The sequence below is a fragment of the Bemisia tabaci genome, chromosome 8 (genome assembly GCF_918797505.1).
Source record: "Bemisia tabaci chromosome 8, PGI_BMITA_v3".
NCBI lineage: Eukaryota > Metazoa > Arthropoda > Insecta > Hemiptera > Aleyrodidae > Bemisia > Bemisia tabaci.
The window spans coordinates 20,991,966-21,019,774 of record NC_092800.1 but is presented as its reverse complement, the minus strand read 5'-3'; the positions used below and the strand labels follow the sequence as shown (position 1 = coordinate 21,019,774).

Genomic DNA, 27,809 nt, shown 5'->3' with positions numbered 1-27,809 from the left:
TAAGAAGTCAAACCTAGGTACTGTATATTTATAGAGAAATCTATGCGACTACATTTTGATACAAACATTTATCATTATAATAGGAACAAACTGAAAAAGAAGGTAGGTATCTAAAGTTAATTGTTTAGTTTCTGAAGGTGCAATCTATTTTACGTTACAGAAAATACGTGTGCAATCGACAACAAAGTTGTTCTTGTTTCCTTAATTACTTGAGATTTATGAGAATATTTTTAAATGCTATTTAACTGTTACTATTCAACTGATTGTGGTTAATAGGAGCTTACATACTTCAAAGTCAATAATTGTCATAGATCTGTAAAGTTGGCACATATTATCATAATACCACCTTTTCTAAGGCGATATTTCCCTATGATTAAGTAAGATGTTTTAAACAAAATTTGAACAAAAACAATTAATGTAAAGTAATTTTTTAGTTGGAGTTACAGTGATAATCTCAGAAACAAAGTGACATAATATTCTTTTTTTTAAAAAAAAATTATAATAAAAAAAAAAACGAAACAAAATGAACAGAGATTATTCACTTGCAAGCTAATGCCAGTTGTCTTTAAATTAATTTGCAGTGGGTTAAAAAAAAAAAAAAAAAAAAAAAAAAAAAAAAAAAAAAAAATTGCTTTAATTAGGAGGAGAAAAGAGTGACAGTCTTCTCTAATACAAGCGTATTAGAGCTTTCCCGCTCGTTTTGTTCTTGTTAATGTTTTACTTTATTTCAATGAGTCGTGTTATTACTTGGCATGAACTAAGAAATGAGAGAAAAAAAAATTACAGAGTCATTAAACGAACAAGATAATTTAAAATTAAAATATTTGTCTCTAGCACATCCAAGCTAAAATTTACAAGAAGTCAATGTAACTGTCAAAGTATTCTGAGACCAAACAAAAGAAAAATAAATTCAAAAGTCAGTTCAAGTTTAGCTGGATAATAGTTAACCAACAATCAGTTATTCAAAATAATAATACAATTTTGTTGCTGTATGGCCAGAACTAAGGCTGTTTTTTTGCAAAGATTCTTCCTGAAATTTATAAAAAAAGAGAAGAAACTACTGAAGTTTAATAATTAAATTTTACGTGAACATGGCAGATAATTACACATTTTAGCAACAGGGACAATAAAATTACAATATCCCAGAAACCAACAATGCAAACGTAAAATAGTTTATTCTGATAATAATTGACTTTAGCGACAAAAATAGAGGATCCAAAATTTCTGAACAACAGAGAGAGCAAAAGCTTGCGTGACGCATCCATCAAACTTGCATTTGAAGCTGAACCCAAATAAATTTAAGATTTTACTAGTGCAAGAGTTCAAAGATCTATAATTTGCCAGGCACTGCTCTCACTAATGAGATGTAGAACAAAGCCCAGGCTCTCGATTCCATGGGAAAGTTTTTCCGGGTTTCATACATGTCAGGAAAAATTTGATTGCTTTTTGGCATCCTCTCTTTGACAATTTTCTATAATACTGACTCAGTCAATACAATGTTAGATTTCATAGGGTCAGTGAAAAGTCTAACAAATAAGGCAATTACGTTCATTTTGAACAGTTAACTTGATGTTACGACAAATATTTAACTAATACTGTAAAAACATTCAACAGTAACTGGGGGAAAAAATATTATAATAAAACACATAGAATTTAACTACATTTATTAGTAAGAAAAATCTAAAAAAACTTCCTGTGATTATATCTTTCTGATGTTTCAAGTCAGAAATGTCTGGAACAATAAACTCTTTGCCTTAGGCAAGAAAATTCTGTCGACGGATAGAAACATACTTGGTTCAAGTTTTTACAGAAATGCATCTGCTCTTCTGAAGAGAATACTAATTTCATCCAAGTAAAATTTTAAGTCAGAAATATATAAGCAGTGCTGCTTACACGCCTGTCTAGAATTTTCTGATGATTAGTGACAATGATTACTCTGTATACTTTTGCTCTGTGAAAGTCATTGTACATGAAATGTTTTAATCAACACATCAGAAATGATGATGCGAGATATTCCGTAGGTGGAACTGCGCTGAAGTTGTATCATTTTAGTTGATTTAACTTCAGTGATGAATCAAGAGATAGGAGCATTTTCAATGAGGACCAAGTAAAAGAGTCACATTGTGCAAGAGATTCACAAAGAGGATTGGAGTTTTACTTTTTCACTACATGAGACATCAAAAATTTAAACAGTTAAAGCTGAAAATTGTTGGCGATGGCAAAAAAATTAAAAGTAACTCTTCAAATGTTATTGAATTTTTGAAACTTTTAACTTTTTCTTCTTGTTCAATTAATTGTATACTCAATGAGCTGCTTTCCCCCAAAAATTTAAAAATGACAAAATGTAGAAAAAAAAATTATGAAGAGTCTACTCACTCTATCAGATAAATATTGGACAAGACTGCCTGGGCATAAGTTGAGAAAAACATCTGAAAAAATTGAATATTTTGAGATTCTGTTATTTTCATACATTTTCCTCGATTTGCGAGTTTTAAATTTGGAGAATAAAATTAAATAAAATACAACAATAAAATCTGAATAAGTCACCTATCAAACAGTTAAGTTCCTGCAGAAAAGCTAATAAGAGTCATTAACAAACTTAGATAATTCATAGGTACAAGGTATACATAATTTTATGCAATTTATACAAATATATACATAGAATTCACTACAAAGAATTTAAATGATTTAATAACAGAAACAAAGTAGGGTCGATACATTTTGCATCAAACCATATCCTACATAAGAGAGCAAAACTCAATTTATCATTCAACAGAATAGCACCCAGACTAAAAAGCTACATCTTTGAATAATAATAAAAATTGAATACATCTGTAATGACAGTAGTATTCAATGTCATTACAGTCAACTTTGATAAAATAAAACACCAATGGCTGGGCAACAGAATATTAAACAAAACAGAGTAGAAAACCAGAGAAAAATTAGATTTGTTCACTAGAGAGAAAAATTTCAGAACCTACCCTACGGAAAATTTTGATTTTGAATGAAAACGTAAAAATGACAGGGGGCACAAGAGGAGGAAAAATACTCTTGCATGGTGTTTAAATCTCAATGGCGAGACGTGAATGATCGATTATCGATGTTTTCCCATTTGAAGTTGTGGTAAAGAATGGATTATTGAGGTGTTCTTTCCGAACACCCTGTTTATCGATTCTTTTCCATAGGTTTAAATGGCAGATCAATCGATACATCACAAAGAACGCCAAGCCACCGTTAAATTTAATCAAAGATATTTTTCCATAATGGATTATTTTTAAATTCTCATTTATTTATTTACTTTTTTTAATAGAAAGATTCATACAAAACTTAGAGGAGCTGAACCTAAACTGGTTGAGGAACACGGGGCGAAGGAATTGGGAGGGTGGAATGAGAGAAGAAAGTACAGGACGGAAACGTGATATTCATTGCAAGGGAAATGCACAGAAGAGAGTTATAACTTGCTCATTAAATGGGATGCTATGCAGCTCTTCTCTCAGATAGAAAAAAAAAATGATTGACTTACTGCCGACTACAAAAATTTGTGTGAGGTACAAAAAAAAACGAAAAAAAAAATTGAAAAAGATGTCTGTTTTAAAACCAAAACATTGATTTTTTAGCTTGACAATTTCAACATGTTGAAGAAATATAGCTGGTCTCATCAGGATCATGGTTATTTTTTTTAAAGAAAAGGTTTACCCCTCATTGGAGGTTGCTGTGTGTACTTAGAGAGTGTGAAATTCCCTACTTTTTCCTCAGCACAGCATTGCAAATCTAAAAATGGTTTTAGTTTCTAATAAAACTTAGATAAATCCAAACTCTGTTGAATTTTGAACAAATGGAATGAACATCAATAATATACAATCCAGTTTTTCAGGACTAGAGATAGTTATTTTTGAGCTTTTGAGCATCCAAACTGGGTTGATGCATTTTTTTTCATATTTATCAATTTTTTCTTTTTTTTTACTAAAACTCATTTAAATTTTTTAGGAGTGGATTAATTGACACTCCAATTTCCATAGGTATCAATTTATAAATTCTGAATCATGAAAAGTAGACTATCCTAAGAAAGGTACAAAAAATATTTTTTTTTTTTTTAAACAACAAAAAAAGATTAAAATTCAAATAAAAAATAAAAGTTTCTAAAAAATATAGGCTAAAGTTCAACTAAAAACAACTACTACAGAACATGCAAGACTGAGCAATGTAAGAGAGTCATTATTCTACTCTATTTTCGCGTAAATTCTTTTTTTCTTTCTACACTTGAAATTGGTAACATCCAAAACTGTCTGATTCATAATCGACTGAGGAAATTCAGAGCGCACAAATAGCTAAAAAAGAAATAAACACTTCGTAACCCAAGAACAATATGGTAGAGGGTACGATACCAAAATGAAAGCACTCTTGGAGGAGACATTCCCTAACACTTATCGTGGATTTGTCACATTTTTTGCGCACAAATTTACGCCCCCAAAAAGAAATCTGCAAGTAGATACCAACGAAAACTATCAGTATGACTTGTACAATAAGATGAAAAATAAAGCTAAAATCCAGGAAACTAAAGCCGGAATGTTTCAGCTGATTGTGCAGCCATTATAAAGTGAACGAGCTTTGTTTACAACTTGCATTATCAGAAATTCTTTTTCTGGCCTTGCAGATCTCGGTTGATTTTTTTAAGTTTGTTTTATTTTCGGTTGATTGAAACTGACCGGAAGGTTTGCGGTTCTTTTCACCTTGATTAAGCTTTTGTTTCCCACACTTTAGTATTTTCTCCATCTTATTAAGTAGATACCATAACTATATAATGAGTTTATTCATCCGATAGGTAATTTCTTTCTTTCTTTTAAAACTTAATTTATTACTATAAGATTGCACTTTGATGCATCAACCTTAATCTCTGTAATATTAAGAGTTAATTCCTCTCAAAACACATGAAAATGGAAGGACCTGTAAAGAGAAAAGCATCTAATCAAAGTATAAATAAAACTTTTATGTGATCAACAGATATCTAAAAATATCGAAATAAAACAAACATAACACAGAGAGGAGAATGGTAAAATGGATTATCGATACAAACTTTAATATTATTATCACAAGAGTTGCGATTATGAGACAAAAGTATAATGTAAACCTTATTAATACCTATCAATAGTCCTATGATTATCGACTATTTCCCTGTAAAATGAAATCGGCAAAATATGATGCTAGACAGAGAGTAAAAAAAGAACCTAAAACAAAAATCTTTGGGTTTGAATCTTGTCTCTTTCCTATCAAATGTTGTTCCGACTTGCAAAAGGAAGCAAGAAAGGAAGTACAGTCGAACCTCCTATGTTTGGTACTTTAGTTATCAGGGGACATCCTGAGGTCATTTTGATCATTTTTTCGATCCTAAAGTCCATTACTACAGTTTGTTTCATTATTTTTAATGTATTCCAGGGATTTTCAACTGTCCAAAGTTATCATTATCCGGCACAAGTCTGCTTCTTTACGGATGGCGGCAGGTCATCCATGGAGGTATAATTAATTTCTTCAAGACTAAAAGTCTTCTGACAAAGTGAGGCTCTACTACTGACTCAGTCGATAGAACAGGAAGACAAACTACATACTTGGAGCGTTTACTGACCTTTCACTAAACATGCTTTTTGACTGTAGAATGCACTGTGAACGAATTGCTTTCGTATCAATACAGCAAAAAAATGGACTTCTAATCAATGATCACTTAATTTGTGAATTTTCTTTCAGATTTACTTAAATAACGATGTCATGGTGAAAATAGCTTCTTTCTTTTTAATTTAATGTAAGTAAAAAATGTTGAATTGTTAACTGAAAGCATCAGGAACTGGGGAAATTAAAACTTCTGTTTAAGTTAAACTGGTAGTATGGTTATTAATCATTTAACAAAAAAATATTTGTTACATAAACAAAACCCATTTTAACAGGAATTCTGCTTCTAATGCTTTCAAAATAGCTTTAAAGGAGTTTTTTACCTTCTTAAGAAGAAGAGAATTCAAATGAGATTCTGGAAAAATCCAGATTCTGTAAATCTTGAACAAAAAGAATTAACGCTTGACATTTAAAATTGTTCTAACCTACAGAGTGTCTATGGAACGTTTACAATATCTCATGGACATTGCAAGGGCAGGTTTTGAAAACCATATGAAAGTGGAGAATTAGGAAACCAAAATTTGTAGGTAACTATAAATGAGCTATACATGAAATTAAAGCAAATACATATGTACACATGAACAAAAATCAAGCATACATGAGATCTACTAATTACAGTAATTTCATGATGTGAATCCCTGGTTCTAAAATTAAAAGGCAAAAAATGATATTATCAAAGATCAATGGTAACTCCAACAGTCCAAAATTTGATCACTCAATAAAATAATATCAGTAACAAAAGTTCAACCATAACAATGAACTATAACCCAACAATCTTGAAAACATCCACCCGGTGAGAGATAGATGTTTCACGCACCAATCAGCTAACAGATGTCAATCTTTTAGAGTCCTTGCCAATCAAGTTTACGCACTTTAAAATTACAACAGAAGATCTGCCATCTTGATTCTTACAGTTACTTCCAATGCTAAACTGACATCATTCGATCATCTATTGCAGTTTAAAAGTGTAAATTTATTTGGCATGAAGTCTAATGATGAACAAATCAATAACTTTTTAACATTTTAATAGAATTTTGAAACTTAAAAATAAATTTGACCGAAGGCCAATTTACAAAGGGGAAATATTGAAGACTAGATCACATTGTTACTAGACAAAAAGAAGAAAAAAAAACAGTATTTATTTCCTATGTATCTCATCTGGTTAACAAAAAGTCTGCATAATTTTGTAAGATCCAAAAATAAAATGTTCAAGTTCGTTCACGGACAAATATTTGAAACTCAATCAATAGATCTCATAAATGCAGTAAATTAAAACTTATGCTACGACTTTGAATTATGTACAAAAATTGTTCTATCAACAAATTACATACTTCATAATGCAAATGAAAGAATTGTAAAAAAGAAATACTTGTACCAAAGAGCAAAAGCTTCAATCCTCAATCTTAGTTAGGAAATAGGAAACAAAGGCTTCGCTTTCAAAGATATAAAATGCACAGTAACTGCAAATGCTAGTCCTAAAATCAACTGGTATTAAAGATGTTTACTAGAGGGTTGTGTTCTGAGTCATATAGTACAAAGACGATGAACCTACAGTGATTTCTGAACAAGAAAAGAACATAGATTTCATGTGAATAATGGCTTTTAAAGGGTAGGTAGTTAGGTACAGCATCTTCGTTTCAGCCCTACTTGCTCTTCCATTCTTGCACCACCCTGCAATTCAAACTTTGTCTTATAAAATTTGGAACTTAAAATGATGTGGTCCAACTTTTCAACATCCAGCCACACTGTTGTCTACACCTAAAGTTGAGTTTCACCTAAGGAGAGCAAAATGACAAAAATACCCAGCTAAAAAGTTTTTGCAGGAATACATGCAAAAATTTGCTTGGTGCTATTGAACTCTCCTTCAGTACTAGTTACTAAGGAATTGAGCTAAACATGGTTACCTGCGTCTTAAATCAATCAAAGAATAATTGATCTTTTGCTAATCAGACTAAAATTATTCAAATCCCAAAAATGCTTGAAGCTCGTCAGAAGCCTTTGAATACTCCCTTAAGATGAGGGCTTTGAAGCGTTTCCTTCACTTTATATTTCTCTTAGTGAATTGACAATTTTACCTCAAAGGGAATTTTGTTCTTTTTTCACAATTCAAATAAATAAAGAATCAAAAGAGAAAGTAAACATGAGAGATTGAAAAAATTTCAAAAACAGACTGTAAACTGGACTGCATTTTGCAATTTGGAACTATAGATTCTGGCCCGGCATTAAAACAACGTATGTGCCATTAGTTTCCCTATGCGCATAAATGTTTTTCCAGAAGAGCCAGAATTTATAGTTCCAAATTGCAAAACGCAGTCCAACTGGATGTACAGTGGGAGAACAAGCCTCATTTTTCTCGATCCTTATGACTATAGACCACATTAGCAACCATGGCCTATTACTTAAATAGGCCTCCTTTATAGAAAGAATAGTCGATATAGTACGTAACTTGTAATGACTGATTGAATTTTTAACGAAGGAAAATTTTGAGTACTGTGATACAAATTTCACAAACAGGTTGATACTTTTAAATATTTTTGTATGAATAGATCACATGTGAACTTTTCCGATCAAGCATTAAAGTCATGTCTTCAGCGTGTTTCTCTAAACCCAATATCGTCGCCCACAGATCCCAAAAGAGGCATAACTTTTCACCTCTCAAGCCCGTGTCCCACGATCAAATGAACTCATCGAATGCAAGATGGTGGAAATGCGTACTGGTTTTTGCACAAGTCCGCGCGGGCTCTATTCATCAACATTTGACGGCCCGCCAACTTTTGATTGCGCAGAAACCAATACGCATCTCCGCCATCTTGTACTTGATGAGCTCATTTGATCGTGGGCTTAAGACTATCTGATTCTTCAAACTGAGGCTTGTTTATCCCAATATACATCACAAAAACGGGTGAACAAAACAACAAATGGAAAAGAAATGGGACTCTGATTTACGCTGAGGCTCACTGAGGAGATGACGAGACGTTCCCCCTCATGAGCCGATAAATATGAACGGAAATCACAGCTAAAGCCTGAATGATGATGAGGGTACATCAATTATAATACTGACAACATTAAAGTTGTTTAAGGATTACTCTGAGTAAACAATGAATTAGGTACTTCTCAAAAGTCAAGACATCTGTAAACAAACGAAATTGCTTGTCACTACTGAAAATAGCAGAGAACAAAAATTATAAGGCTCATCTGATAGTAAAAACCTGAATTTTAAACCTTGGTAAAAGAGGGCTTCTAATTTACATGCTACCGCAATTTAATTTTAAACTGTAGAGGTCTATCTTGCCTTTGCTGAAGGAGGATATCAAGATCTTAAAATGAAAGTCTACCTTTGTGAAAGCAGTATTTAGACTGTTCTTATTCAAAAACTTTCAAGAGCATGAATTAGAGCCACACTCATAATCGTTCCTTAGACTGTTAATTTCCTTAGGAGGGCCCATTTGGTTTACACTGTGATTAACGGTGGTTTAAGGAGATTCATAACAAAGCCTCATACTAGAGAAAATTATTGCAAACCTTCAGTAAATTTCAGTAGTAAAACTCTGGAAATAGATTCTTACAAGGTACTACTATGATTTGCTGCTACACAAAATAAAAATACATACAAAAGAAAACATACTGCCAGTTTTGAAAATTTTAAGGAGGGTTTGCACCTACCTTAAAGTTTGTCAAAATCAAAGAATTTTCATTTTTTACCTTGTACTTTTTGCGATGGAAAATCATCGCAATCCCTTGTAAGGATCCATTTCAGAGTTATTCTATGAACTTTGATCGAGAATTGCAAAAATTGTCCTCCGTATAATGCTATGTTTAACGCGTCCTTAAACCACCCTTAATCACTATGTAAACCATGTTGGGACTCCTAAGGGAAGGATCTGTTTAAGAAATTACTGTGAATGCGTACCTTAGAAGCATATTAAATCAATACAATACAAAATTAATATAGAATGGATGAACACTTCTGAAATCAAAACATCTGACTGATTTCCAAAAATAGGCAACTGATTTTAGTTAAGTAACTTAAAAGTTTTTAAATATGATAGGTCAAAACTTGCCAGTAGGTAGGTATTACACTTGATGAGGAGTTATAAGAATCAGGAGATCATTTCTGAAGGCAAGGCTTTCATTACGTTGAAATTAGAAATTAAAAGTAAGTACATTTGCGAAGTCAAGAAAGTAACGCATGCTCACAGAGGCGGGGAATCGAGATTTTGAACCTAGGCTTGCAAATGAATAACTACAAAGGTTACAATTCAAAAGTCTTAAAATTAGAAATGTTGGCGGTAAACAAGACAGTTCACCATACAAGAACCAAGAAACAAGATTAAAAAACAGGGTCAACAATAAAAAACAGTCCAGTGTTGAAGTGGAGCTTCACGAGTAGATTGTGATGACTTCTCTTCCGCCTCCCCGTACCATGAGGACTCGTTCTAGGCCCTCTGTTAGAACCTCTAAGAATTCCATATCTGCAATAACGATGAATTAAGGAACACACCAGCTGCCAAAACATGGCAGTGTAATTAAAAATGTTAAAAACCTTTCTATGATTACCCAAGTAACATTTGTCAACAGAAAAATCGGGATATATTGCAATTTAATCGGCGATGAAATCGCTGGGATCATCAACATCTGAGCAATTATCCTCAATCTAGTCGGGATAAAATCGCAATTTTATCGCCCGGTAATTTATCGCAATATTTTCGAAATAAAAATCGCAATAAATGGCAATTTAATCTTGATTTCATCAACGAAAGTTGATCGCAATTTGCAACGTGTAGCGATTTAATAGCCATATATTGCAATTTTTAATGCAATAATATCTCGATATATTGCCACCGATATAATCGCAATAGCCAACCTATGAAATCGCTATTTATCGCGATCACTGCTACTCGGATACTTGCACCATACACAAAGGATCCTTTAAACATTGTTTGTTTTTTGGCCAACATGTGCTAGGATTCAGTTTAAAATAAAATTTTTGGACCCATCATCAGTGTAGCTGAATTTCTGCTGAATTTCTGTTTCTGAATTTCTGCCTCCAAGTTCAAAGAGGTGATGAACACCAGTCAAGAGTTTGAGCATAAAGGGATGAGGATTAGAATTTCAGTTTGTAACTTAATTGTAGCGCATGTTGGCCAAAAAACTTGCGGTGTCTAGACAACTCGTAGGCACAAACCTGCTTGTAACAACAAGGGAACTGTTCCAGAGGAATTAATATTGAATTCAGTGAAAATGGCTTTAAGAATCAAGTATCCTTGGAAACAGCGTAAGACTTGTGTCTTAACAGAGCATGCTCCTGACTTCATCACTGATATGATCAGTCGTAGTAACTCTAAAACATGGTATCAAGAATGGTGCAATAGCATAAACCTTGATATCAATTTGTACTTTAAATGTCTGCAAAATTTGAAAACTAAATGGTTTCTAGGCAACAGGAGAAGAGATTTTCGGTTTCTGGAACAAATTCCTTGATTTTGCTTTGAAATTGTTCTTTCCCGGATAAATCCTGAATTTTCTCGGTTGTTCCTGATCCTAGACACCGTGCTCTGAAGATTTCATTTTTAACTTGTTCGAATTCTACCAGCAGAGGTTATATCATGAAGATATTCATAAGTCCTATGATTATTCATTTCATTCATAAGAGAATTTAAAACTTCACAATGTTTCCTCTATTTAGACAATTTTCAGGAAATCCACCTTATATTGATCGTTTTGATAAAAAGGATACAATTGGATTCTCGTTCGGGTTTAGTGGTGCGGGGTGGACCCGGGAGATTGATTATTACTAGCTGAGCATCATGCGATTTGTTCACGATTACTTCATTTAGTTTGATGGCTGTGTGCATTCTCCTGACATTGCCCTCGTCACTGTAAAAAAAAAGAAGTAAAATGATTATTCTGGTACGTACATAAATCAATAATTAATATCTTTGATAAAATTAATGTACCCTTAATGACTTGAGTATTTTCTCAAGCTTGGATAAATAAACTAAATAAAATATTCACGATACTAAAACTAAACTACGGATATAAAATGTCATTGGTTCAAAAACGCACTTTAAAATCGAATGATTACTTTGGAAATTATTGAATTTTACTTTGCTGGCGTATGTATTCAAGTTCCCTCAGAGCCAACGATAGTATTTTAAAAACCACAATTTTTACAATATTTTCAGAAATTTTCGCCCCCTTTAATAATATTCTGGTGACTGATGCTAACTCTTACTACCCATCAAAAAGTTCTGTACTGCTTCCTTCTGAAAATGCTATACCAGAACTGCTTAAGCACTTTTAAGCATTGATAGCGGGCTTAGCAGCTTTGTAGGAGCACATTTTCAAGCGATCTGCAGCCAGACCTGTAGTCCTGTCACAGTATCTCAGTAACCACAAGCGTTGGCTTACTTGCAATATACTCTCCAAAAGAGCAGTTAAAAGTGCTTGAGACGGATAATATCATTGAGAAGGGTTCCAATTTTCATACCTAAATGAGCCACAAACATTTTGAATGTTAACTTACGGAATTACGTGAACTTACGGAGTTATAGATGATGGTTTGCCATTGGCATTAGAGCTAAGATTAGATGAGGCAGTCTTCGGTGGGGACATGGGCGGTGTTTTGATTGCAGTCTTTGAAGTGGTGTTGACATCAGAAGCTCCTTTTTCAGCTTCTTCTGTGGTCTGTAAAATTTTCGAGCATAAAAGTAACAAAAATTTCGATTGACAGAAGGTAAACTTAAAGAGGACTCGAAGGCTCTAAGAGGGGTGTTATGTTATTAAAGCTGCTACTAAAGCTATTACTTGGTATACACACTATTGTTGCATAAGTGTGTAAATAAGGTTCTACGCCTGTTAGTAAGCCTGTGTTTGGAGCATTTCAAAATTTTCTTTCATTTCCCACACATGCAATGTAACAATGCGTTTACAATGAGACAGAGAAACTGCAGGAATGCTTATCTTGTATGAAACGTTTCAAAATTTTCGCTCTCATTTTATTTTATTAAAGGAGAGCAAACTAACACCATCGCTTGAGATTTGTATAGACTATTCTCCACACAATTTCAAGAAATGACATTCAGTAATTCTCCGATAAAAAAATAAAGTAAGACAGGAAGCCTGCAAAATTGCAAATCTAGATATACCTGTTCCTGCAGTTTCACCATCACATAGTGCCATAATATTTTGCCATAGTGCCCATAATATTTTCAATATTTTGTTTTTGCACAATTGCTTGTACAAACAGGGTTACATTAACACAGGGTTACAAGGTTTTGGTCACAAAAATTTAGTATTTGTATCCAAAGAGACTAATGCATTTAACATTTTTCAGTTTTTAGCAGAATTAATGTGGCCTTTCCAAACGCACTGTTGCCATTCGTGATCAAATGAGTGGTTTAAGGAGATTTGAATAAAAATTCCATAATTTCTCACTTAAAAAAATGTAGTGTGAAAACTATAGAGAATGGCTAACTACAAACCAATCTAACTGTGATCTAAACTGGCTCACTGCCTAGGTTCAGAAAAATAAAAGCGTCCTAATATTAGCTCCAGCCAGGGACTTCCAAGCAGAGTGGGAAGATGACAGGCATGCGATGAAGTATACTGCTAAATTAGGTACGTTAGAAAATCAGCAAGGTTACTGTTGATTGGTACTGCAACTCATTGAAGAAATCTCTTATTGAATTACTGCCTATTGAAGTAAAATACAAAAGAGAAATTTCTCATATTAGTTGGGTTGTAGGTTTGGGGAAAATGAGATGAAAATGAAAAGATTACATTTGCATAAGGACTATCTTCATCCTCATCCTCGTTTGATGCTGGCTCTTGGAAGCGCACTTTACTGGCAGTTTTGACATCATGGTGATGGTGGTCAAGAATTGATTGGACCTTGAAACAAAATGAGGAGAGTTAGAGCTTAGGAGACATACAAAGCGGCAGGGGTACTAAAAGACTCATGACACTGGGTTAAATTTTGGAGAATTTGATATTAATTGAATTTGAATAGAATGTGAACTTATGATTCAATGTGCAAAAAATTTTAATGCCCTTGATCTACTCAGCAAATGATTTACAGTCGCTTCAAGAAAAGCATTCATTTCTGGTTGGCTGTGCGCCAACTTATGTTTGACTTATTCTGCTTTTGCTACATGATTGATTTTCTTATCATTCTTCAAAATTAATTTTCTCTCACCTGACGCCTAGTCAGGCACCTATTTAAAGTCACAATAATACTCATTTCATGACAAAAACTTAGCTTTTCTTTAAATTCTACCAGTAGGTACATACTTATTCAACACTGTGAATAATTCCCTCCCAACTAAACAATAATTTAACATTAAATGATCAGTGCAGATGATTTGCATTGAACAGAGCTTGAGATACGTGTATAAAGAGCTGAATAATTTGAAATTGATAAAATTCAAAAAAATTTTGGTGAATGGTGATATTACAGGAAACTGAACTAAGTTTATGGATGCTGGCTATTGTATACACATCAGAAAATTTAGCTGGCCTAACCAATAACATTTAACGAATATCTCTTTCCCTTAATTTAGTTGCCTTTATACATCTGCGATACCTTTCAGGTACACAAAAATCAGACAAAATAATGTTCCCAACAAACAAGCGCTGTTTGATGTGCAAGGCATTAGATTTGCGGCAGAATAATTTGTCTCCAGCACAAAATGAAACAAAACTGGCTAGAATGCTAGTAGGTGCCAAAACAGTTAGAGGGAACTTTGCTGATGATCATGCAGAATAAGATATCCTAGAGTGATAGGATCAACTGTGAGGGCTAAATGTGACATTCAAGACATGAGACATTCAATGAAATGATGATGATGAACGGTGAAGAGTGGCAGGCATGATGATGATATGAATGAAATGACTCTTCGTAGCTTTGTCGGCGTGAATTATTAGGTTTCAATAATCTACCTACCAATTGATCAATTCAATATAGACCAAATTAAAATGATCTAAAAGGCTAAGAAACATTGATGAGATCTACAGTTAAAAACTGCACTTTGTACAAAATAAGAGGCAGGTTTTCCTTCAAGGTAAGAGGGGCAGGTTCGAAATAGTTTTTATATTAACTCGCCATTTAAATTCATCCAAAGATTTTTGGGGTGTTAAAGGAAAACTGCGGACCGTACTGACGTATTTACTGTTAAATTCATGATCCATACCAGCAAATTTACAACCACTTTTGCAAAGGAGGAGAAATAATCACTTGAATAACAAACATAAAGAAACACAACTTGGAAGAAAAGAACAGGATTTCTGTTTCACTTTTGTAGAACTAGATAAATGTGTACTGTTAGAAAAAAACCTCTTTGTCAATACTGGCCCGATTTAGAAATGCATTATCCGTTAGTATTCCAGAGTCCCTAATAATTGACTCAGCTGGTCTTTTCCACGCATATTAATATTAAGCTGCTCATTATCCTAATTGTTGTCTCCTGTGAGAAGAAACGTACCTCGATGGCGCTGTTTCACTGTTTCAAACAAACATTTTATTTATTTATGGAAGAACCACTACATGAATTTGACTATTGAATGTTATGTTTTATTTCCAGTAATTTTTCTTTACACTCATGAAAAAAGACACTTAAATTCTCCGTCAAATTCTTGCAATGGTTCTCCTATGAAAAAATAAAATATTTGTATACATACTGAAATAGTGCAGACCAGAAACGTTCCTCCTTGCAGCAGACTACGAAATATCTCAAGGTAAGTGGGTACCATAAAAGTAGCATTCATCTTCCTCTCAAACAGGTTGCAGAAAATGAGGGATGTCTACAACGTACATATAGAGTTATCATTTCTAAATTGAGGATTCCGGTGCGAAAAAGCATGTCAGTTTTACAGCTTTCCAGAATCTCTACACGCAATTTTTTTTCTTTTCAGCAGACACTATTGGATCATTAAAGAGATTTACGCTAAAAATCTAATTTAATGAAGAAGAATCAGTCAAATTTCCATCTCTCTACAAGCATTTTTTTTCCCTGTTAACAATTAATGGTAAAATGTGAAGAAAAATTCTCGAACACTGAAACCGAGCAAAAACCTCATGGCACCCAAGTCCTCAATCGCTAATTTTTAAGAAAAGTCTTGTAGGTACAGTTTTTTATGATAAAGACACAAAGAAGGAAGGTGTTCTGTGAAATGATTTAACATGTAGATGTTCAAATATAATGCGCCAGTCCAAGGTCTTATGACAAGATAAGATTGCTTTGCACAATGGATTGGAGATTGCATTTTTGTGCCAATTTCCTTTGATTTTTAGGGGTGAAGAGCAAATAGGATACATACTCTTTTCCTAATGAGTACGTGCAAGGCAGGTTGGAGCAGAGCAACACTAAAGTTAGCTCCAGCAGACACTTAGCCGTTGCTACTTCGGAGTGAACACTCATGCATAAAACTAAAAGGTTTCAAGTATGTACAGTCAACATTCAACATGGATATTCAAAAAAAAAGGGATGAAAAATAAAAAAACAGATGTAATGACTGTAATGATGAGTCTCGGCCAGATTGATATAAGGTAATGTCACTTCTTTACTAACTAGGTAAAAACAATATAAAGCCTAATGACAAAGCAGAAGTACTGCGTCATTTGCTTTCTTTTTGAATTAGCGTTTTTCAATGGTGAGATTTTGTTGTTGAGCATAGATTTTGATCAAATTAACGAAATATGTACCCGAGATTGATAAACTGGTTTCTTGGATGTCTTTTTTACTGATTGAACGTCTCTCAGTATCTTCTCAAGATGATGCTTAGAAAACTAGAGACGAACTCGGTATTGATGGCTGAATGAGAAAACTGCTAATCTCAATTGTAACATTTAAAAATCAACGATTACCTATGTTTAATTTTCTTCATATAAAACTACTTGAAAGTTTATCTTGCAATTTTGAGTGATTATTTTAGAATGAGTGGAGAAAATTCGATGATAATTTGGACAGAAACTATTCATTTGTTTTCCTTCAGGAAAATGAAACATGAAACTTCCAGCATCACAATCTAAGAGACGCATAATTCAACTTTAGCCATTTGTAGGAGCATGCTGCAGAGACATTTTCACTTCATAACTTCCGAGTTGAGTTAACTCTGAGCATGATTCATTTGGGGGTAAGGTGGTTCATTTGAAACCTGATACATTCCTTATTATAGGTTTTCAAGAAATGACAAAAAGCCTTAATATGCTGACCCTGGAAGTATTGTGGAGATGACCAGCTGCGTATGAGTATTTTCTGCCTGAATTTTTCTAACCTTAAATTCCATGCCAAGAGACGTTTCACCACTTTTATGAATATAAAAACTGGATTGACCACTTACTGTTTTAAATTTCTTATATTCAAATGCACAGTGCAAACGAAAGTTATCAAAAAATGTCATCTTCTGTTTCCTCCTCATCAAGATCTTGCTTATGATATTTTCATTGAACAGATCGTTTAACCTTTAGCGATCTTATAACGAATATGATAAACATTTTAAACATTTTGCTTCAGAAATTTTAAAAACCAAGGCAGTATTTCAGGCAGAAAATTTGTTTGATTGATGATGATTGCTAAAAAATAACATGAGAACAGAAAATACAATATGGTCACCAACCAGTGGCATGTTCTCCTCTGACGGGACTTCATTGAAATCGACAATGTTTTGCACCTTTTGCGGCACAAAGAAAAGTAAATAGAAACTAGCATAAGTAACTCCAAATACATATGACATCATGGCAGATGAAAATACAAACATAAAATGATTTTGCTCTTAAATGTATGTCTCAAAGCTGCATAAGTTTGAAAGAATCCACCGCTGCAAATGTTCTTATGACTGTTCCACTGGTAGAATGCCAATCGTCAATGTTTAGTGAGATCATAAGAAAGTAATTAAACCTACTTGCCAGACACTTGAGTACCTTTATTAGGTCAGTATGGACTTATTATTTGATTGTGATCCTTGAACTCGGATAGGCAGCCAACCTTCTCAAAGTTATTTCATGAAAAATGACGACCAAGTAGTGTGAATATTCAATTCAAAACAATGTTTTAAACAATTTTGCTAGGCTTTCACAAAATAATCTTGATTCTAATATGTATGTAGTAATATGAAGGGACTGGTGTGTAATAAGAATAAGTCATTTGAAATAAGTATGAGTTGGCTGCCTGTTGGAGTCCTAATATATTCCCAGAGGCATCATTGATGACCTGATGAATTTTCGGATTCCTGCACTCTCCTAATACTCTCCTAATAAAGGTTCTCTACCTGTTATTACTTCGTCACATAGACCAAGAATTTTGGGGGCAAAAGGTTTTGCTGGAGCTGTTGTTTGCACTGTTATTTAGATCAAAATGACTGGTAAATCAACATCAGTAGAAATACTTGGAGGGATTGCGGCAGAAAAAAATTCTTGAGTTTTAATTTTGTTATGCAACTTTCTAAAAATCATGAATTTTCCATAAATTACAGCACACTTTAAATAAATTGAGCATGTTAGATGGGTTTGTCTCCTCAGCTCTAAAACTGAACTCGTGCTTCAATCAATATTTGTCCGTGACTTTTATTCTCAGTTTCCCTCAGGTGCACAGACTATGAGATTGGAAGAACACAGGTATATTTTTAGTGATGATGACTTCACACAATTTTGGGATGGATTCAATATTGACACGAATACAAATACACACATTAGTGCTGGTGACACACTCTATCTTAGAAATTGAGGAAAGACTCAAGGAAAACATGGCATGAACGCAAGATTGAAATTTTTGATTAAACCAATGGTCAGTTGAGGCTCTTTGACAGCTGACTACAAAAATCAACTCCTTCATGAGAGAAACTTGTGCCATTTATTTAAATATTATTTTCCTCGCACAAATAGATTGACTCCCTGCAGATACAGACAACTCTTCTAAATGTGCATGATGCCTCTCAGCCAAAGATCATCTGATAACACGAACCATAGGAGGAGATATAATGAGACTTACCATTCCTAGTGCTTCACGTTTGTTTAGCCTAAGTTCTTTTAACATTTGACTTCTCTGCTCCATCATCAGGGTTCGTTCGTAGGTATACGCTGAAATATCGCTGTCCGTCTAAAAACAAAAAACGAAAAAATTAAACTATGACGCAGAAAGAAAGTCTCATAATTACTTTTTCATTTTCGGGGAATAAATTTGATGTACAATTGCACAGAAAATTTTCTTTCAAAGAAAAAAAAAGAAGGCAAAAAGGTAGATGGAAACTTATGGTGAAAAGTAGGCTGTTAGGACATCTTCAAATTATTGAACCTGTAATAAAAATACAGTACTCTCCTGCTTACACTTTTCCTTCAAAGAAAAAAAAGATGGCAAAGAGCTCGAAGGAGACTTTTGGTGAAAAGTTGGCTGTAAGGACATCTTCAAATTATTGAGCCTGTAATGAAAATACTGTACTCTCCTGCTATAACGAATCGTCAAGGAACTGGGCGATTCCTTCGCAAAAGAGAGATTTTCGTTAAAATTAGTGTCGTTATAGCGAGAAAATACTGTACATGGGACTTTTGGGCTTCGATTTCCCTGCAGAACAGTGTGGACCCAGCACTCTTCCACCACCTTGTTATTTACAGTTTGGGCCATATTTATAGTGTTTTTTTTCTTACTTAATAATTTCAACTGCGTATGAAAATCAAGCTTCCACATTTTTACGATGATTGTAAAAAACTAGCACCTACCATTTCTACAACCTCTACTTCAGCAGCAATACGGAGATGATAAAGGAACATCTTCAGATCTTTCTTCATCTGGATCGAGTTGTCTTCCATTTGGGCTACAGTAAAGATACGGAGCTTGCAGTTTCGCCAAGTTCTGTGCTGCTTCAGCAAGAACGGCAGCAGCATCAGAAGCCCCCCATCGTGAACAATCCACCAGACGTCAATGTGTCCAGCCATCTGTAAGTAAAATAATCCAATCACACGTATTAAAAGCTGATCATTCTTGTCCGAGTATGAAATTAACATGTACCAAAACTACTTATGTTTAAATTAAGTCATTAAAAGAAAAAATTTAGGCACAGTGTGGATTAAGTTTTTACAAACAAAGCTCGAGAAAAAAAGACTACTCAAAACATTTACCAAAATACTCTCAAAATGTATATCTACCACAAGACAACAGTGGGGAGACAAATAAACTTACATAACTTTCATTACTTTTTATAATGGAACACAATCTGATAGTTTTCTGTAGTTAAAAAAGGCCACAACTTATTCCACATTTTCCAATTTCTGACACCTTTGAAATGACATCTTCCAACTTTTACCATATACACCAAAAGCTGATTACTTGTTCAAATTGAATTGGGTCTGGCCAAATCCAATTTGGAAATCTGACAAAAAAGCTACCATACGAGAAAAATATCCCACCAGAGTCTAAAAAAACAAAAAAAGAAAAACTGTTCACATCCGTAAACAGTTTACAAAAACAGTCTCATCCATATTTCTACAAAAAATTGTTCTCAAAAAGGAGAGGATGATTTAGAGTTTTATCCAGGATGAATTTGAAAATAAAATGGTGCAATTACACAAAAACTAATGAGAGGTGCAGGGACGGCAGTTGAAAGTTTACGGGAAAAAAATTAGAAAAAAAGTGGCTACTTTGCATTCCAAAAGAGCTCAATACCATTCCACGATTTCCCATGGAGTAATTTTCAACTAGTTGAATCACGCATTTGATACACTTCAATTCATCATGAAAGCTTAGACATTTGAACAACAATTCATTAAAAGATGACCGAAATGGGTATCAATATTTTTTTCATCATATGCATCACATGATTATCACCAAAATATATTAAAAGTACACCTATTAACTTTGAAAAGATACCCAAATGTTTAATTTAAAATTTTCATTTTGGTTACTTATAAAAATTTTATCCCTCGAAAAAGCATCTTTGATCAGCGACACAAATTGACGATAAAACTGCAGAAACGTGTAGCTTAGTGTTTTTTATTGCAGAGTTTCTGTCACACTTTATTTTCTGAATATAAAACTTAAAGTCATTTTTTAAGCACTTTGCTTATTTTCCTCTTCTGTGTTAATAATATTCTGAGTAAATATCGAGCCTTTTTTTTTGTTCACACTCTTTTTAAAAAATAAAATAGAAGCGGAGGTTTTCAAACATCACAACCAAGATACGCGTTCCAGCAGTTTCACCTGTGAACCGTGGTGAACAAAATAATTCAATATAAATCTTAGGGTTTCATTGTCATAAATGTTAAAAGTCTGTGACAGATAAGAGTAAGGAATGAAAAGTATTGAGACTTCAAGCGAGAAATTATGTTTTTTGGAATGCAAATCACACTTTTTTAGATACTCCCATACTGAAAAACAGCACTGAGTAGGATGGTAAACTGTTTAAGGACGAAACTGAAGAACACTGTTGTACAGATTGTTGTTCATGGTGGTATGATGATGACACTACTTACGCAGTCTTGAAAGCAAAGAGATTTGGAACAGAGAAAAAAGTGTAGTTGTTCAGTTATGATATTTGAAATTGAATAATTTTACGAGGTGTGTTTTAAAAGTATCTGAGCTGGAAAATTTATGGCAATTGTGAGAATTTACAAGGAAGGTAGACAATAATACAGTGAGATATGAATGGTAAAAAGCTACAGCAAATTAGACATGATTATGTATACTGGTGTTCTTGATGAAAAATGTTGTTTTCAAACGGTGATTTTCCATGTTCTTAGCTTGGTTATAGCATGAGTATGGTGCTAGATGCTGCAATGGTTAGATATAAATTTCAGATGATGGTATAAAAAACCCTACTGTTCAAAGCAAGACCACTGTAACATCATTCAACATCCTGTAAACTTTCCCTGACACAAATGCATTGTTCCTAGAAAAGTAAACAACATTCACCCTTTACACTTTTAGAATGACTAATTCATTCTGTTGAAAGCCTGAAAAATGAAGCACAAATTGATTAGACACAGGGTGTCTCAGAGCACACATGCAAGGCTTTTATCTTGATTATTTTAGGTCTAAGACCTCGAGAGCGAATAGAGAATGGACCCCGAGAGCGAATAGAGAATGGACCCTGAGGAAGTCGAATTTCATTATTTCGAAGTTCCCCACAACACCCTTTAGACTTCTTGTCACAATTTTTAAAGTTTTTGATTTAAGTCAGGAAGTTTAAAAATTTTAGCCTAAATTGACACCATAAAGTCCAAAATAGTTCCTTTTCCTGTCCAAAATACTGACCCCTGAGGTTGGAAGACAAAGCCCCCCCTCAATAAAGTGAAAATTCGCTAAACTGACAAAGCTGTCGGGTAAAAAGGAGTATTCATGGGTAATCAACCACAAAAAATCGGAATCTGACAGTCCTGAAGCTCCCCAGTGTCTTACTGATTCAGAAAAGATTCGTCTACTTATACATTTATCAAGTCTACGGATTGTGTGTTACCTCATCTGTGAGGCTTTAGGGGGCATAGAGGTTGCCCTGCAAACTTTGACTTCGCCCGATCTAAAATAACCAAGAATGAAGCTTAGAATAGGGAGTCTCAGACACAGTGCTTTTGAGTTCAAGAGAAATTTGCGCAGAACAAATATTGCCAAATCTAGAATAGAGTTACAACGTCTGTGCTTTGAACAGTAGATGTCAGGAGAAGAAAATTTTAGACTATAAAATTTTTGATTGTGATGACTTACTCCATGAAGGATGCGTGATTTAATGCAATGAGAAGTTGCTTCTTATAATTTTTCTATAAGCTAATGACAATAAAAAAATACAACTCAAGCTGTTGAGATGTTTCAGTTGCTGCTGAGTTTGGCTGAAAAAATGAGATCTTCATACAATGACAAGCGCCTGAAATTTGCAAAATCACCAACAGGTAAAAGCATTTAAAATCTGCGTAGATTCATCGCAAAGAATAGCTGAGAACATGGTGGATGAATAGTGCCTGATTCCTTTAGCATTAACATAGAGAACATTGACCTTTAGGAAAAAATCATTGTAATGTACGCCACCTGGAGAAACTTTGAACAATACAAGGTAAATGAACCACACATAGAACCATCAAAATACTTGATTTACGTAAATGGTGAATGAAATTTTGAAAAAGAGCATGGATGAGAACAAACAGATTTGGCAAAAATAAGTGCAAAAGCTTGATGAGAGACTTCCATCGACTCCCTAATTACCTTAAACTTTTTCAAAAGAACCAATTTTTTCTCTGTACAGTACACAAAGACCAGCTCAGATACTTCAGGAACACACCTTGTAAAATTAACAGAATTAAAGCTAAGGTAACAAAATTATCTGGGAAAGTAAACTCCTACTTTGATGTTGGCGTCCGGGAAAAAGTTGATTCCTTTTGGTACGAGGAGAGCCATGCGAGCGGTGGCAACATTGCGGACCGTTTGTAGGAACAAGTGCCATGTGGGAGCTCCTTCTTTCTGACGCCAACTGTACGGCCATCCAAGGATGACTGTATTTGGCTTTAATCCACCAAGTCCAGATGACTGAATCCTAAAATGAGAAATTTGTTTCATTATTATGAGGAGGCAAAAATTGACTGAATTGAAAGGAATCGAGTCACATTCTATCAAAAAAATGAGTTAGGAGCTGTTTCAAAGTAACAAACATCACACTTTCTCCTCGTAAGAATTCAAAGTTGAGAGAAGATGTTTTGAATGTGAAAACAGGCACTGAATTTTATTTCCAACATTGAGTCTCACAGAGAAAGAAATCAAACCTCTTTTTCTCAATTTTATCTAGACGTAACATAGTGATTTTCTGTTAAACCTTTAACTATTTTTTTAATACCTGGACATATTTATGCTTAAAGAAACTATATTCATGGGGTTAAGTGCAACATAGTTCCTTTTCGCATAAATACATCGAATTAAGGTTTATTTTTAACTGTACAAAGTGCATATATCTCGCCATTCTCACTAACTAATAGGCAAGAGTTTTGGTTAAAGTTGATTTGAAAAGTTCACGTTCTTACCACTCTCTTTAAAATTTAAAAATTGAAAAAAAATATTTATTTAATACAACTCAATGTGAGATTAAAAAAGATCCACAGTTCATGGACACCACGAACAAAAATCTGGAAGTAGTGTGTTCAATCTATCCACGTTCGTGGACTCCACGAACACAAATTTAATTTCAAATGACTGAATAAATTTGGTACCGTGCATAAGTTTGTACAAGTTCCAAATTTTTAAAAGTTCAAGTTTAAAAGTCTAAAGTCTTCTTTAAAAGTTGCAAGTCCTTATCATTAGTCATGCATAAGCGCAGCTTTGAGTAATTTGTGAAAACTTGGTTCGTGGACTCCACGAACACCTTAAATCTACATTAGGTGTTCGTGGAGTCCACGAACCAAGTTTTCACAAATTACTCAAAGTTTTGCTTACACATGACTTATGATAAGGACTTGCAACTTTTAAAGAAAACTTTAGACTCTTAAACTTGAACTTTTAAAATCTTGGAACTTGTACAAACTAATGCACAGTGCCAAATTTATTCAGTTATTTGAAATTAAATTTGTGTTCGTGGAGTCCACGAACGTGGATAGATTGAACACACTAATTTCAGATTTTTGTTCGTGGTGTCCACGAACGTGGATAGTTTGAACACACTAATTTAAGATTTTTGTTCGTGGTGTCCATGAACTGTGGACAGGATGAAGCATTACCAAAGTTTGGAGCGCTCAGTTTACTTCGATTTTTTTAAAGTGGCGCCTTGATGAAAAAGAAACTTTCCTTAAATTAGGTACATCTTTCAAGTATGAAATAAATGATCCATTCAGTTCTTAGGTTTGTAAATATCTAAATCAGTCTCAGAATTATTTAGTGTTAATAATTCAGGAACACTTAACTGTATAATAACCAGTGCCGTCAAGAAAATTAGAATTGCAAAAACCAGAATAAATGACTTACAGATGACTGATGCCTTCAACAACGTTGTGTGCAACCAGCACTTCCACGAAGCCTTTCAGTTTTTCTTCGCCCATGACTTTGCGAAGACTATCCTTGGCTGATAAAGCTTCGCTAGAATTTTTGGTGTATTCACCTGGGATTACACCAGCACAGACACAAAGCCCTTTACCTGTAAAATAGGTACAGACAATTGTCAATTGCATTTGTTTACACACAAATTACATTTTTCCTTGTTTTGTTCTTCTTTTGGGATGGGTAGGTACACTAGACTCCCGATTATCAGGATTATTGTGGACTGGACTGATCTGGATGGCGAAAAATTCAAAGAATTGATAGAGAAGACAACACTCCATTATAGATTACTAAGAATGAATCAGAGCATATCACACATCACAATTTTGAAAAGATGATTTTTTCTTGAGAAAACATATGTTTTCATCCTAGGTGTAAACACATTCCAAAATTTCAAAATAGCCGAAAATTTCAACCAAAATAGCACCCAATAAGGTCAAAACTACGCCTGTCTTAGTTAGTTGTTCGACTTGCCTAATCGATCCAGATAAACTAGAGTTTGGGTAATTTTGTAGACAGATGATCTAGAGTCTAGTGATTCTCAATCATTACCCTCACTTCCAGTCATATGAGTTTTGCTTCAAAAAAGGTTGAATTGTACCAAGCTTGGCAAGAGCTGTTGCTTGGATCTGAGGAAGATGTTTGAAGAGAAATGCTTCACCAATTTTCTTTGTACTGCCAAATGTTTCCAGCATCAAAACACTCATTTAAGTAAACTAGTCATTTGTCAGTTTTTGTCCAAAAAGAAAGGATGAAAACTCAGAAGGTATTGTGGAATTTTCTGCACGCCGGCATATTGAACAGCACTAAGAATTGGGAAATGCAGACAATGAGTTGAAGCACAATCTTGGACTTCAGATCAAATTTGAGAAAGTGTGAAAATCTTGGAAAGCCTCATCTATACCTATGTGAAATTTTGAACATTGGATACTTTATTAATTTTTGTACATTTTTTCAAATTTCAGTCTTTTCAATCAAAATTTGCGGCTAGAAAAATCTGAAAGTTTTTTCTCCAGCTTCCAGGAAAATTCAAATGGATAACATTGCTACTTACACCCTTGAAAGCAATTTAAAAAAATTCCCTCAGGCGAATGATTTCCTGACTAATTTTGCTAAATAATGATTCTTAATTTCAAAATAAACTTGAGCGAACAATTACCAAAACGTACCAGCTTTGAGTTGAGAGGTGAACGTAATCAATTTTCTGTACTTGGGAGAGTAGTCTTGGTTCAATTTGGTAAGAACGAGAATCTGCGGTCGCCAGTTTTTGGTGTGAGGCTGACCTTCTTCCAGTCTCAAGAGGGCAAATCGGGCAGCCGAGAGGGACAATCCTCTGATACCGTCACCCCATTCCTTCTCCGCTCTGTGAAAATATGATCGTAGTTGAAAAACAGGAATTTGAGGGAACAATAAGGGAACCTCATAAAAATCTGATCCGTTAGTTTTATAAATCAATAATTTTGTAGAGAAATTTCTTTGGTCATTATTATTTTTATTTTCATGTTATTATAAATTTTAATAAAAAATATTTTGCCTTGGGATTTCTTAAGGCTACCTACTTTGTGTCTTTATGCATGAATTGACATGAATATAAAATGAAACTGATGATTAGAATGGATAAAACAACTGAAATGGTAATCAATTGTTGTGAATTAAGTAGCTCTAACTTTGACCAAATGAAAATTGTACAATACCCCTAATAATACGAGGTACTGAGAAAACTGAAGCTAAAAAATGTATGTGTCCCTAATATCGGCTGCAGCCTTACTCCTTGCCAAAATCTTCATGAAATATTGCAAAATCTCAAGAATTCTGTAAATCAAACTTGTCAGCAAAATGGCTCCTAAAATTTTGGGGTGAAGCATTAATGCAACACTGCCAAGTGGCAACTGGCAACTTTTAGCTGGCAAGAGGTGTCTTTCTGATGACTTTGCAGCTTACCTAAGTATTTTATGGGACAAATTTACTTGGCAAAAGCCTGATTTCCTAGCCTTCATAATATTGACAACGACCAGAAAGAGTTCTTGCATAGTTATCAGTGCGGTGGGAGTTTGGAAGCTTGCCAAATACAAAACAACATCATTAGTAAAGAGTTGAATCATTGCCTTACCCTCTGTATTCGATGTATTTGTAAATGATGCCAGCCATTCCCATGGCCACCAAAGCATAATACCAACTGGACATGAACATCACAGCGATACATAAACTCAGTCCGATGAAAGATAACGACCTGCAACATAAAATATCTATACTTAGTTCATGCCTAATGAAGCTGAGGTGTAAAAAAAATTTTTTTTTTTTTTTTTGGTGGTTGGGTATATTTTTTAACTTCAATTACAAAAAATTGTGTGCGTGCATTTTGGAGCTCCTACCGTACCTGGCTAGCCTCTTAAACACATATTTGAGATGTACAGGTAGGGTCAGCAAGAGCCCTCAAAAAGTCGGCTGTAAAGCGAGGAATTGGACAGAAATTGTCAGAGAAAAATATTGATTTGAAGATCAATATACCTACTTTGACTATGTTGAAAAACTTATTCATTTTCTTAATTACTTGCACCACCATAAGTACCTAAGTAATATCAGATAGAAGAATCGGTACATGGATCGCTGGGAAGGATGAACACAAATATTTATAAACGTGGCCTTCCTTTTAGAGAAACGAAGGTTTATCATAGATATTTCACAAATCTAAGCCCCGAATACCTACCGTAACTGCTATAGAAAATACTTTGACGAGCCAACAACCAACTGGAACTTGAGGCAGAGTTCAAACACCACCGAAACAGTTTATTTCCTATCATTAGGTGTGAAATCACTGATAAACTAATAAATATTGCAAAATCTGGATGCCAATCCATAATTTATTATGAGATTAAATGATGACTGTGATCAAGATTCGGAGAAATAAGAGATATCTGTGGAAAGCTCTTATTGTATAAAAACCTGTGATAAAAACAAACACAAACATAACCTCAATTTCACCCCATGTACACCATTGCCGGTTCCGTTCTTTCAAATGGGGAATGAGGGCAGAGTGAACTACACGTAAAACGGTCAAAACCAGTCAAAATGGTCAAATGACACTCCTACGTACGGATACATGCTCGCTGCGCTCAAGACTGATTAGTTAACGATGAAAAAGTTTCGCTGATT

General features: G+C 34.1%; 1 protein-coding gene across 7 annotated transcripts in view; it reads right to left on the bottom strand.

Annotated features, from left to right (window-relative positions):
* The window catches only part of kcc (solute carrier family 12 member kcc), a 149,143-nt gene continuing 121,334 nt past the window's right edge, over positions 1–27,809 (bottom strand). For 2 of the 7 annotated variants that reach the window (XM_019044782.2, XM_019044789.2), the window contains 11 exons: positions 26,767–26,886; positions 25,826–26,019; positions 24,585–24,753; positions 22,977–23,169; positions 19,373–19,588; positions 18,648–18,755; positions 17,278–17,331; positions 13,444–13,554; positions 12,206–12,348; positions 11,399–11,538; positions 1–10,133 (listed from right to left, as the gene is read on the bottom strand). In XM_019044782.2, the coding sequence (XP_018900327.2) occupies positions 10,042–10,133; positions 11,399–11,538; positions 12,206–12,348; positions 13,444–13,554; positions 17,278–17,331; positions 18,648–18,755; positions 19,373–19,588; positions 22,977–23,169; positions 24,585–24,753; positions 25,826–26,019; positions 26,767–26,886 (1,540 nt within the window). In that variant the 3' untranslated portion in view covers positions 1–10,041. The remainder of the gene's footprint in view (positions 10,134–11,398; positions 11,539–12,205; positions 12,349–13,443; positions 13,555–17,277; positions 17,332–18,647; positions 18,756–19,372; positions 19,589–22,976; positions 23,170–24,584; positions 24,754–25,825; positions 26,020–26,766; positions 26,887–27,809) is intronic. The other 5 variants (XM_019044783.2, XM_019044787.2, XM_019044785.2 and 2 more) reach the window with 5 other exon arrangements.